The sequence below is a fragment of the Notolepis coatsorum genome (genome assembly GCF_963971535.1).
Source record: "Notolepis coatsorum genome assembly, chromosome: 2".
NCBI lineage: Eukaryota > Metazoa > Chordata > Actinopteri > Aulopiformes > Paralepididae > Notolepis > Notolepis coatsorum.
Window position 1 is genome coordinate 180125130 of NC_140166.1, and position 12379 is coordinate 180137508.

Sequence of the window (12379 nt, forward strand, 5' to 3'; positions counted from 1 at the left end):
CACTTAACCTACTTGCCTCGTATGAATGTGTATGCATGTGAATGAATGTTGGTGGTGGTCGGAGGGGCCGTAGGTGATGATTATTCGCCATGCTTCCGTGAGTCTGCCTCAGGGCAGCTCTGGCTGCAATTGTAGCTTACCACCACCGGTATGACTGTGTATGAACGAATAATGGACTCTGTGAAGTGCTCTGAGTCAGAGAAGAGCGCTATATAAAATCCAATCCATTATTATTATTATTAAAAAAGCTCAGAGCTTATTTCCATTGTGGTCCTCGTAGGGGGGCAGGGGAAAGAAGTGTTCAGACATGCATCATACAGACATCGTAAAGACACATGACATCACAACACATCACATAGACATAACATAGACACATAAAAACATGTTACGGTGCCTTTAGCTGAGTATCTGGGTTAATTATAGTCCCTTTTGAGCCATGTCTTTAGGCTGGACTTGACAGTTTACACTGTCCTCATAGCAACAACGTGGATTGCGAACAGTTGTTATAAACTTACATAACGTTTCCCCCTGACATCATTTGACCTAAACGTGGGAATGCCACATGCTGCCGACTGTAGCCTCGGTTGCAAGGCGGTGAGCGCGCTGTGATGTACAGTCCGTGACACGACTCACGGCTAAATTACAGGACAGGTTGCGCCGCGCTCTCCGTAGTAACGAGGCTTGTTTATGTTCTTCTTCTCTGCCAGGTATGAGATGATGATGAAGTGTTGGAACAGCGAGCCGGAGAAGAGGCCGACCTTCCTGGGACTGAGTGAATCTGTGTCCTCCCTGCTGCCCTCCGGCTACAAGAGGGTGAGTCTCCCACTGGCCTCTGACCCTCCAATGGGTTCCTCACACCTGCTTTCTAATTCACCCCCCCATCCTTCTTGACCCCCGTGTTTAGGCCCCTTGTCTTTGACATTCCCTCTCTTGTGATCTTCTTTCGCCGTGACTTATGGCGCCTCATCGCTATTTTCTGCGTTTTCTCCATATCTCCCCTTCTTGTTTATGGTCTGTGACAGTTTCATTCATACTGTTTAACATTGTATTTAATTGCCTTTGCCCGGCTGTTAAACACAGGATGGAAATGAACAGAATAAACAACTAAAACAATTAGGCGGTTCATTTAAAACCACAGGTTGGAAATTAATAGAATAAACGATTAAAACAGTAAAGGTAGTTCATTTAAAAACGCACTCCTGTCACTTCCTGCTCCATTGCATTCGGAGGAGTGTGTTCTTCCTGTAGGGCTCAAACGTCCCCTGTGTTTCCGTTGCGTGAAGCCGAGTGCTGCCAGTGATTAGAGTGTTAATGCACCAGCTGGCGGTCGGAGCGGCCAGCCTCAGCCGGGGTAGTGACGCAGCCCCAGGTTTTAGCCTCCACCAGGCAACCATAATTACCCTATTAAACACCACACCACACATGGCACATCAAACCTCCCCTACCCCCTCTGCAGAGTGGTTTAATGGTTAGGTGGGGGGAGAGAGAGGAGGAACCAGCTCCTGTTTTAGCACCTCCGAGCTGGGGTGGGAAGCGTAGTTCAGTGTCACCACCAGGCCGACAACTCGACTGGTGAGGATAAAACCGCACGCGTGCACACACACACACACACACACACACACACACACACACACACACACACACACACACACACACACACACACACACACACACACACACACACACACACACACACACACACACACACACACACACACACACAGTCACACACACACACACACACACACACACACACACACACACACACACACACAGTCTCACACACACACACACACACACACACACACACACACACACACACACACACACACACACACACACACACACACACACACACACACACACACACACACACACACACACACACACACACACACACACACACACACACACACACACACACACACACACACACAGACACACACTAGAAACAGCTGTTTACGTTGATGAGCGGCTGATTGTATGTTTGAAGCAGATCCATGAGTTAAAGTGATTTATTTCCCAGTCACTTGGAAATGGATACTATTCCGTTCAGTTTGTCAACCATGTCACACCTCATCATCAGTGTTCCTGTGACATCAAGTGTTCCTGTGACATCATCAAGTGTTCCTGTGACATCAAGTGTTTCTGTGACATATTTTTTTTTTGTGATACATTTTTTAAATACATTTAATTTTTTTTATACATGAAACAAGACAACACAATACAGTAATAACAACAATAAACAGGACTACACAGGACATAGTAACAACAGCAAATTTGTAAAAAAGATTATAATAATAATATTTGTGTTTCTGACATCCAAACGACGGTCCTCTCTCTCTCTCACGCAGTGTTACGAGCGGGTGAACCAGGAGTTCCTGAAGAGCGACCACCCCGCCGTGACCCGGGTGTGTGTGGAGAGCGACGACGCCTACATCGGCATCACCTACAAGAACAACCAGGGCAAGCTGAAGGACAGGGAGAGCGGCTTCGATGAGCAGCGCCTGAGCTCGGACAGCGGCTACATCATACCCCTCCCCGACCTGGACCCCATGTCCGACGACGAGTACGGGAAGAGGAACAGGCACAGGTAAAAAAGTCGCCCACTGTGTTGTCATGCTGTCTGAAAAGTCAAAACGGTGTATGATGGTATCTTTTTAGAACTGAATTGGTAACTGCGCACGCTCACACACCTTGTGTACATTTTAGGCTTAAAAAACGTGCAAACTATTTCTCTACCTAAAATCAGTAAACAGGTGGATCGCAGATGACATCACGTCATAAATCAATCTCTCCAGACTGTCTGACAAAATTATCGCTTTATTTTTCAAACGTATTCAAGTATAAACATCATAACCATGTCACAACAGCAGTTATAATGTATATTATCATCAATACGTCAGTTTACCAATAGGTTAAAGTGTTATTAGTGCGATTTTAGTATTTGTTTATGTGTTGTTGTGATCGTGAAAGTCGGACATTTTGAAAAAGCGACCGTTGGTAATTGTAGTCATTTTGACGCCATTTTGAAGAGGACATCCAGAGCTTTCAATGAGCGTTGGAATCTTTTTTTAAATACACTTCCCAAAGGCCTCTAGGTGACTTCAAGCAAATTACTTCTGTATGCATTTTTTTTATATCTCTTATTACTCGGGATAATATACCACAAAACTGAACGTTATTGGCATATATTGGAGCACAGTTAGTTTGTCTCCCCTATTTTGAGCATTTAGCAACAATCAGATTTTAAATCAGTTTAAAAATGGCTGAACTCTTGCAAGAATAAGAAACCTACTGTACATACAGTATATTTCATTCTCTGTTCTTCATGCACGCCTGGTGATACTGAATCCAAATTGAACTTGCCCATTTGAAAGATAAGATTTGGCACAATCCATAAAAATAAGGTAATTTATAGGCCTGCTATTCTAATAATATTTCAAATTGCATTGGTCCGGATGGGAGAATTCAGTACTGTATCTACAAAACCTTCTGTTTAATCATCTTCCCTTTATTAATTTCCTTCAATTTTTTGTACACCTGATCTCAAGAAGGTACTGAACGAGCTCAGTGGCAGTTCTTCATGTTTGGTCATTTTTAACATGGTGTATTCACTGTCAAAGATGCAAAGAAAAATCATAATTCATATTCTCCTTTGTTTCATCACAATTTAAGCAAGCCTACTAATAGACACTATTTATGACACTGGGAATACATTCACTGCGGCCCATAGATGTCCATAGATACCAAGAACATGCAAATGGTCCTTGTAGAAGTGGAGCAATATTCCATTTTGTAGGCGGATTTTCAGAAAATAGGCCACAGGGCTTAAGAGGTTAACACTTCAAGGGCTTGTAAGTGTCAGAACTTTGAAGGGTTTTAGCTGCAGGTGTGTACACGGAACAACTGTCAAAGGGTTATACTCACACACACATAAGATAATATATACAAGATAAGATATAAGTTACGATTTTAATTTATTGATCCCCTTAGGCCTAGGGGATTGCAGGTGTCATAGCAGCATGGGGGAGGGGAGGTACAGGTATAGGCAGGAATAGAAAAACAATACATAAACATAGGTAATAATAAGACATATCAGTTACAGGACAATATAAAAATATGAATAAAAGTAAACAGTAGGGGGGAAAAATTATAATGTGAAGATGAGGCTCTCTATACTCCTATCGGTCATAATACACACGGAAGATGCACGTGAAAACAATTCCAAAACGTATTTCCAAATATATTAATCAAGCAGGTTTAGTTGCTTTAGCTAGACTATCGAATGATGCCGTAGAATTTCAGGAGATGTGTGGGACGTTTTCAGCTATGTAAGCAGTGAGGAGAGATTGGTATTGACAGCAGCTTTCCTCTCGTATGTGCCTCATTCACTATGTATCTATGGCTGCATTCTCAATGATTATGAACATGATTCCACACTTTGTGAATGTGTACAGTACCCTTAAAGAAACCCTTAACCCTTTAACCACCTACCAAAACGGTTAACCCTTTCACTTCTGTCGTGTGGCAGTGAAAGGGTTAAAGATCTGCAAGTGTGTGCAAAGCCTATGCCAATATATTATACTATACTATACAACAGATGCATTTGGTAGAACAGGCAGTAACCTGGTTGTCTTTGTCCCACGTAGCTCTCAGACGTCCGATGAGAGTGCCATAGAGACGGGCTCTAGCAGTTCCACGCTGGCCAAGCGCGAGGGGGACACCCTGGAGGACATGACACTGCTGGACGAGATGTGTCTGGACTCTAGTGACCTAGTAGAGGACAGCTTCCTGTGACATCACCACCCTACCTGGGGAGCCTGCCAACACCTGACACGGGGGGTGGAGGGGGGGGTGTAAGGGGGCGAGGCAACTACAAAAAGACTCTTAGATCAACCAAAGACCATCCTCACTGCCAACCCCCCCCCCCCCCCCCCCCTTCTTCCCCACCACCAACACACCCCTCCTCCCGGACAGCCCTGTCCCTTTCGGAGGACAGCTCAAAACCACTGCATTGCTTGGATGAGTCTGGTGAGATCACGGTACGTCCTTTCTTACTCCTCCTCAGACAATGTGCCCCCAGTCGGGCAAACTTAGAGGAGCGAGCGGGCATCGACGGCAAAAAAAAGACGTTTCTCACGGGATCGCATCGAGCGGCGTCCCTTTTCGGGAACTATCAGAGTGTGTCGGATGGGACCAAACGCACGTGGAGAGAAAACGGAGGGAGATTGTTTTTTGTAATTTTGTAAAGGACATTATTCTAGTGGGCATTCTTATGACAGCAATATAAGCAAGGAATGGATCAAGTCTCTCTGAACAAACCGTATGTCTCTCAGCTCAGCCATATTGAACCACTACAGCTGCACTATTTAAACTAGATTAGTCCGGTAACAGCGACTAGACCAGCTGGAGATACTTTGGTCACCAGATCTCAATTCTCACTCACCTTCTCGCAGGATTTCACCTGATGCCGGTACAATCAGTATGCGATAGTATGACATAAAAAGCACAAAATCTGGAGACTATGTATATATTTTTATGTACGTGACCATATCATATTGTCAGCAACTAAAGAAGTGCATCAGTTTGAATTTATTTTTGTACTTCACCATTATGTAAACATGTATTATTTGTGAATATCGGGTTGAGGCGATTGATCGCAGAGGTTTAAAATGAAGAGTACGAATATCAGAACATGGCTGTTAAGTGGCATGTGGGTTTGTAATTCCCTACTCTGCCCCAAATACAATTTCTGTACATACAATTTTTTTAACGAGTCCCTCGGTTACAGCCTCAGATATATCCCATCACAGGCCTCTGTTAAAGGAAAGAGTTTGCGTGATTGTAATGTAAATAGTTCTAGAGTGTTTTTATATGAGAGAATTATTGGGATAATGTCCCAGTATTTTATAATAGCACACGTTAAGCTTCTGCACCACCCTTCAACCCTGTGAAACCTTTCTTTCGATTCTATGAAGAAATGGAGATGTGTTTAAATTTATTTCATACATCCAATTGAATTCAAGCTAATTTCACACTGTGTGATTGACATGGAATCCAAAGTACCCGACAGCATACAGCTGTACTGTTCACTGCGTGCACGGACTAATCCGCCGTGCCCTGCTTCGAACATATGCCATTGATAATAATAATAATAATAATAATAATAATAAAGGTTTATGCTATTAATGAACCCGGGAATGTCGCTGCAGTTCAAGGATGGAATCGAAGAGAAAGGCAGTACCTTTACGACGCCCTTAACATGTGATTGAACTGTGCAATTTGATTGGCTGCCATGTATCTCGAAGATGGAACATATCAAGAAATATACAGTGTGACATCCAAATATATTTTCTACCAAATCACAGAGGACATTGTCCTGTGCTCTTTGTAACCCGGTGTGTTTATTGTTTATTGGCAACAGTGCTTTAACAGTAGACAATGTCCTCGGGCCTCCTTCCTATCCTATAGACAATACTAGTATGACTATTACCTATGTAAAGACACTAGATAGACTGGACATTCATGTTGACCTGATGTCTTGCATCACTATGTGTAGGCTATGTGTAATCCTGCAGTATCCCCTACCTACTGTACCAGCTGTGGCACTGCCTCTCTCTCTCTCTCTCTCTCTCTCTCTCTCTCTCTCTCTCTCTCTCTCTCTCTCTCTCTCTCTCTCTCTCTCTCTCTCTCTCTCTCTCTCTCTCTCTCTCTCTCTCTCTCTCTCTCTGCTGTCGACTGAGATATTAGTCTGCAATCATATTAAAACCGTTGCACTTTTCCTATTTCCCTTTTGTTTCGGATGCTATGGACCATTATTCACAGGGCCATTTTGCTGTTATGTCACACTCTTCAGGTTGGGATTCCTTGAGAAATGACACAACGGCAAAATGGCCGTCGTGTGAATATGGGCAGTGGAAGACTGAGCTCTGTTGAGCGAGGAAGAGCTCAACCTCTGGCAGCACTGTTGTGAAGAGTGCTGGTAAAAAAAACTACAATGTATTGTTGATGGTACAGTAAGTGTAATTATAGGTAGTTATACACAATAACCCTGAAGTTATCCTCATGTTTCAGTATGCATTATGTACATTCAGATGATTTATATTTCAATAAATGATTTATAATGTAATCAACGCCTAAAGTTCATGTTATTAATGAATGTTGTTCACACACACACACACACACACACACACACACACACACACACACACACACACACACACACACACACACACACACACACACACACACACACACACACACACACACACACACACACACACACACACACACACACACACTCAAATCATCAACACTAAATAATATACAGTAGCTAAATACTAAAATAAAGACTAAATAAAATTATATAATCTCATTATTTATTATTTTATTATCTTGTTGCGTTAATTATTGTTGTGTCCATGCCTAGAATCATGTACCAGGTTTTGCTCTAGCTATTGGGAGTTGCTTTGTCCATGACAAATGCATTCTAAAATACTACCATTAGAGGGCGATCATTTCCCTATGAAGTGTGTGAGGCTGGAACTTCTTTGACCACAGATAACATCTTCTGATGTTTGTCTTCACATGCGACTTGTCACACTATGTGACTATGGTGAAGTCGTTTCTCAGTTTCTTCGTCAGTTCCCCTGAAAACCATTTGTGAGGCTGGTTACCTCTGGCGAGGCAGCTTGTAGAGCCACTAGTTCCCATTAGTTCCAATGATGGATGCAGTTTTTTCCTGGTTGATCTGTAAGGTCCCCTTATAAGGGGACCCTGCTTTTCTTTATCCTAAATCGATCAATAGAGACCATATTAGATCCCCTTGTGAGGTATCATTGGAAAGCCACACTCATTGGCTACAACCCTGTCCAAAGATCTTCGAGATCGCCAAATGATTGACGGAGCTAGAGCCCCGGGAGTCGGGGGTGGTAATGTGTACTTTGGCGCAAGCCTCACATATCGGCATGTAACTCGAGAACCGCTGAACGGATCTTGTCAACTGAAAGGGCAATCGACAGGCAACAAATAGGGCTTTAATTATATATATATATTGTATTAATAGAAATGCACACCCGAGCCGCTAGAGGTCGGCAAAGTGGCACATCGCAAATCGTCCTCAAGAAAGCCCACATGTGGGCCCTTGGATGTTAAGAGGTTGTTGTGTTTCTTTTTCAAATGTATCCAAGAGTAAAGACCTTAATCCTGTCAAAACAGCAGTCAAAGTGTATATTTTCATTTTTACCGATGTTTTATAAGATTTACAGAAAATAAGAATTTATCGAAAAAAATGCTAATTATATCTCTTTTATCGTAAAACCGAGAGGAAATGACTAAATCCAGATTTAACACTGCCATTGGAAAGAGGAGCCTTTTCCATATCCCTATGATTTGGCCATAATAAGGTCACGGTCAAGTTCAAGGTCAAATATGAATTTATAATAAAAATGGATTCTAATTTATTACTGTATCTACAAATCCTTCTGTTTAATCATCTTCCCTTTATTCATTTGCTTAGATTATTTGTACACTTGATCTCAAGAAGGTCCTTAATGAGCTCAGTGAGCGTAATCAAAAGAACCTCAATGTTTTCATGGTGTTATTCACTGGCACAGATACAAAATAAAATCATAATTTATATTCAATTTTTTTTTATTACAATTTACTCAAGCCTAGTAACAGACACAATATTTCTGACACTGGGAATACATACCCTCAGGTCCCTAGATGTTCCTAGATACCAAGAACATGCAAATTAACCTTGTAGAAGTTGCGCAATCTTCCATTTACTTAGGCATGTACCTTTAAGCAAAATGTCTGAAAATAGGGCTACAGCTTAACAGGTTAACTGAAGTGCAAAAACATAACCTCTGTGTGACTGACTGTAGGCCAATGATAGGTCCCGGTATTTGGCAACCTTAGACATGTTCATATATAGTCTTGTTGTAAGTGCACATTGCCTCTCGAGGAGGAGGGCTAAACAGAGAGAAGATATTTAATTGTGTCCCCACTGTAATGACAGGCATTGTGTTTTCTCAAAGGCATATCAAAATGATCTTTACACAATTTTTATTTGTAAGTCACTTTGGATAAAAGCGCCAGCTAAATCACTAAATGTAAAAGTAATGTAAATTGATATGAATATGATTAAAATCTCATACCTGTTGTCTAGTGTTATTCCTTGTATGAAAAGCTAAAAAAAAAATGTATTGTGTTTGTGTGCGTGCATGTTCCCCCATAGGGCGTGTGAGTGTGTGCGTGCAAGTGTGTGTGTGTGTGTGTGTGTGTGTGTGTGTGTGTGACCCAAGAGGTTGTCCAACATTCACTGAGGTGAATATTGAGGGTAACCTATCATTGTAATGTCCGTCCACCAGAGGGAAGCAGTACATAAGTAACTCTGTTGGTTGGGAAGTACTGAAGGTAGGTCTGAGAAGAGGAAATATCTGGCTAGGGATAAAATGACCAAATCTGTATGATCCAAATGCAGGACAGCATGTCGATTTTGTGGGACATTTGTGGAAATTGTGGGAAATGGGAGATTTTATATGCGGAAAAATCATGTGATCTCCACCTTGTCTTGTTGCACACATGTTATGAAATAGGCTATTGTATGTTTTCCAATTCACTCTCAGTAATTAATTATGCACCACTGTCTATGCTACTGTCACCTGAATTATGCATACAAGGTATTTGTTTAGTATCACAACATTATTTGGCTATTTTGAACAATACCAGCTGCATAATAATGCATGAGAAATCACACATTTGGAAATATATGGGAAATGGCAACAAAACCTTCCGAATCAGTTTCATTACATGTGATTTCTCTGATCTATTCCTGCTTTTGGTTTGGTTTGCATTCAAACCTCAAACGAACCGCTCCAGAGTTCACTTGGAGGCAGACCGAGACCACCTCAAACAGGTGGACCAGGCTGGGATTATTTGATTACTGTGTTCATTAGTGCATGGATCGTGACTGATAAGATGACAAAAACAATAAGAATGAATTTACTTAACATTTTAAGCATGACTTGGGACACTTATTGAAAAGGGGGATATTTTTCTTCTGTTGCGGAATGCAGGAGAAAGGGCTAAAATACACAAATCAGGTCAGTGATGTGCTTTTGCTTGATATTGGGTGTGGAATCATACAATACAATCAAAGTGTTTATTTCTCAGTACACATTATATACAAGTACAATGGCAGCAATAGCTGTTGTCATCAGAGGCAGTTCTTTTGGGGGTGAAATAATTACCATTTTGTATGTTAAAGGGGAACTATTTATTTCTTTCACTATTTGGGCACTTTTACACAATTCCTGTGAGTTTATGGAACACCTCTGTAATTTTTAATTTTTTTTTATTCATTGTTTTGTATTTCTAATGAAGTCCTTAAAAACAGCATTTTTCTACCTCAAGATCTTAAGCCGTTTTGAGCCTGGGCACCTAAACCACTGCGCCGCCTGAACATTATCATGCAGCGGTGTCTCTCTGACATCACAAATCAGCACATTTTCAGATGACTCAGTTCAGTGAGGGTGAATATTGTGAGAGGAGAATTGGAAGAATGCGCCAATATAAGAATTAGAGACATAGATCATATTAATATAAGTCCACATAGCTAGGAAACAATGCTAAACACTGAAAAAGGCCATTTATAAGATAGTTCCCCTTTAAAGGCCCGATCAGTGATGTAACGTAAACAAATCGAAAAATGGGAAATATAAATTATGTTTTTATTCTCGAGTCTAGTTGATTGACTGAGCTTTTCATACAAGGAATAACACTAGACAACAGGTATGAGATTTGAATCATATTCATGTTAATTTACATAACTTTTACATTTAGTGATTTAGCTGACGCTTTTATCCAAAGCGACTTACAAATTGTGAACAACAAGTCAGCAGGAGGGGTACATCTCTGGCAGATAAGGGTATAAATAGTTTAAATAGTGTCGAACTTGAGTGTTACGCTCTCAGTGCCTAGTAGTATATTTGACATTAGACATAGACATATTAGACATAATGATAGGTAGTAGGCGGCACGGTCGTGTAGTGGTTAACACTGTCACCTCACAGCTAGGTCCAGGGTTCGATTCCCGCTTGGGGCCCAGGTTGCCGCGCTGCCAGTTACCCAGGTGGGGTATCTCCCAGGCCTTTCTGTGTGGAGTTTGCATGTTCTTCCTGTGCTCGCAAGGATTTTCCCCTCCCCCGATAAGATAAACCCAATGGAAAAACGAAGGTTATCCTATAACCCTAGTTATATGAGTAATAGCGAGCGCTCTGCTCTATTTGAACTATCCCTTTAATCATATTCTATCATGAAAACGTTCACCACGTGTACGCACCTGCCCACCTGCCTGACCACTCCCACATCCGCTCCTATATAAGCGGGGTCATGGCCATACTATCAGCTCCTTCCCCAGTCTTTCACCGCCGAAACAGAAGACCGTGAGGTCCTCAGTGAGTCAGAGCAGAGCGCTCGCTATTACTCATATAACTACGGTTATAGGATAACCTTCGTTATATTTCGTTATAGCTTACGCTCTGCTATATTGGAACACAAGAGCTGAGCAGAGCGGAAGCCCGAAAGGTGTACCCGCTGAAGTCCCCTAAAACCATCAGAATACCGGGGAGGATCCGGGCCCCCCCCCGCCCCCCCTAGCAAGGGACGGGAGGGAGATCGGACCCGACTGTGCGAAGAGGGTTTAGCGCCTCAAACGCACAGGGTGAGCAGACCATGGGACTTACCTTTGTTTAGAAGGGCCCGCGACTAGGCCAGCTAAGGCCTGTTATCCTGATTCACGTAGATATCTCCGCCAAGAGAGGGCCATCCCTTTCGACCGGCAGATACGTTAGCACATAGTTCGTTTGAGTGAAACCCGTGAAGCACAGTTCGTCCAAGTGCAAACTCGAAAAAAGACAATATGCATAACAGTCAATGCGAAGCCCAGTGCAAAGTTCAATGCTCAGACAATAAAAAGACCAATGCATTAAAAAGCACTAATCGTCAGGGGCGGTCAGGTGGCGTAGCGGAGATTGCGTTCGTCACCAACGCCGGAGACGCTGGATTCGCCAGCTCACAGCTCCGGCATTGTCACCAGCTTGGCTGGCCGTTCACACTAATACAATTGGCAGTATTAGAGGGTGGGAAAGCTGGCGGGGTGGGTCCGGGTCGTTGTAAACAGCGACTCCTACAGTTCGGTTGGGGCGCCTGCTCAGCGCGGATAGGATCTAAGGGGGGTAGTGTGATCCTTCCACACGTTACACCCTCTCAGTGAGAGTCCGCGCTGCCAGGTGAAAAGAAGCGGTTGATTGGCTAGACGTGTGTCGGAGGAAGCACGTGATAGCCTCCACTCTCCCAGACCGACTGTGGG

The 12379-nt window shown here is 42.6% G+C and overlaps 1 protein-coding gene across 3 annotated transcripts in view; it reads left to right on the forward strand.

Moving 5' to 3' along the window:
- Positions 1-7122, forward strand: part of pdgfra (platelet-derived growth factor receptor, alpha polypeptide) — a 36215-nt gene extending 29093 nt beyond the window's left edge. For 2 of the 3 annotated variants that reach the window (XM_084309281.1, XM_084309282.1), the window contains exons 27-29: positions 708-813; positions 2355-2593; positions 4653-7122. In XM_084309281.1, coding sequence (XP_084165407.1) covers positions 708-813; positions 2355-2593; positions 4653-4800 — 493 coding nt within the window. In that variant the 3' untranslated portion in view covers positions 4801-7122. The remainder of the gene's footprint in view (positions 1-707; positions 814-2354; positions 2594-4652) is intronic. The other variant, XR_014619433.1, reaches the window with a different exon arrangement.
- Positions 7123-12379: the final 5257 nt, after the last annotated feature.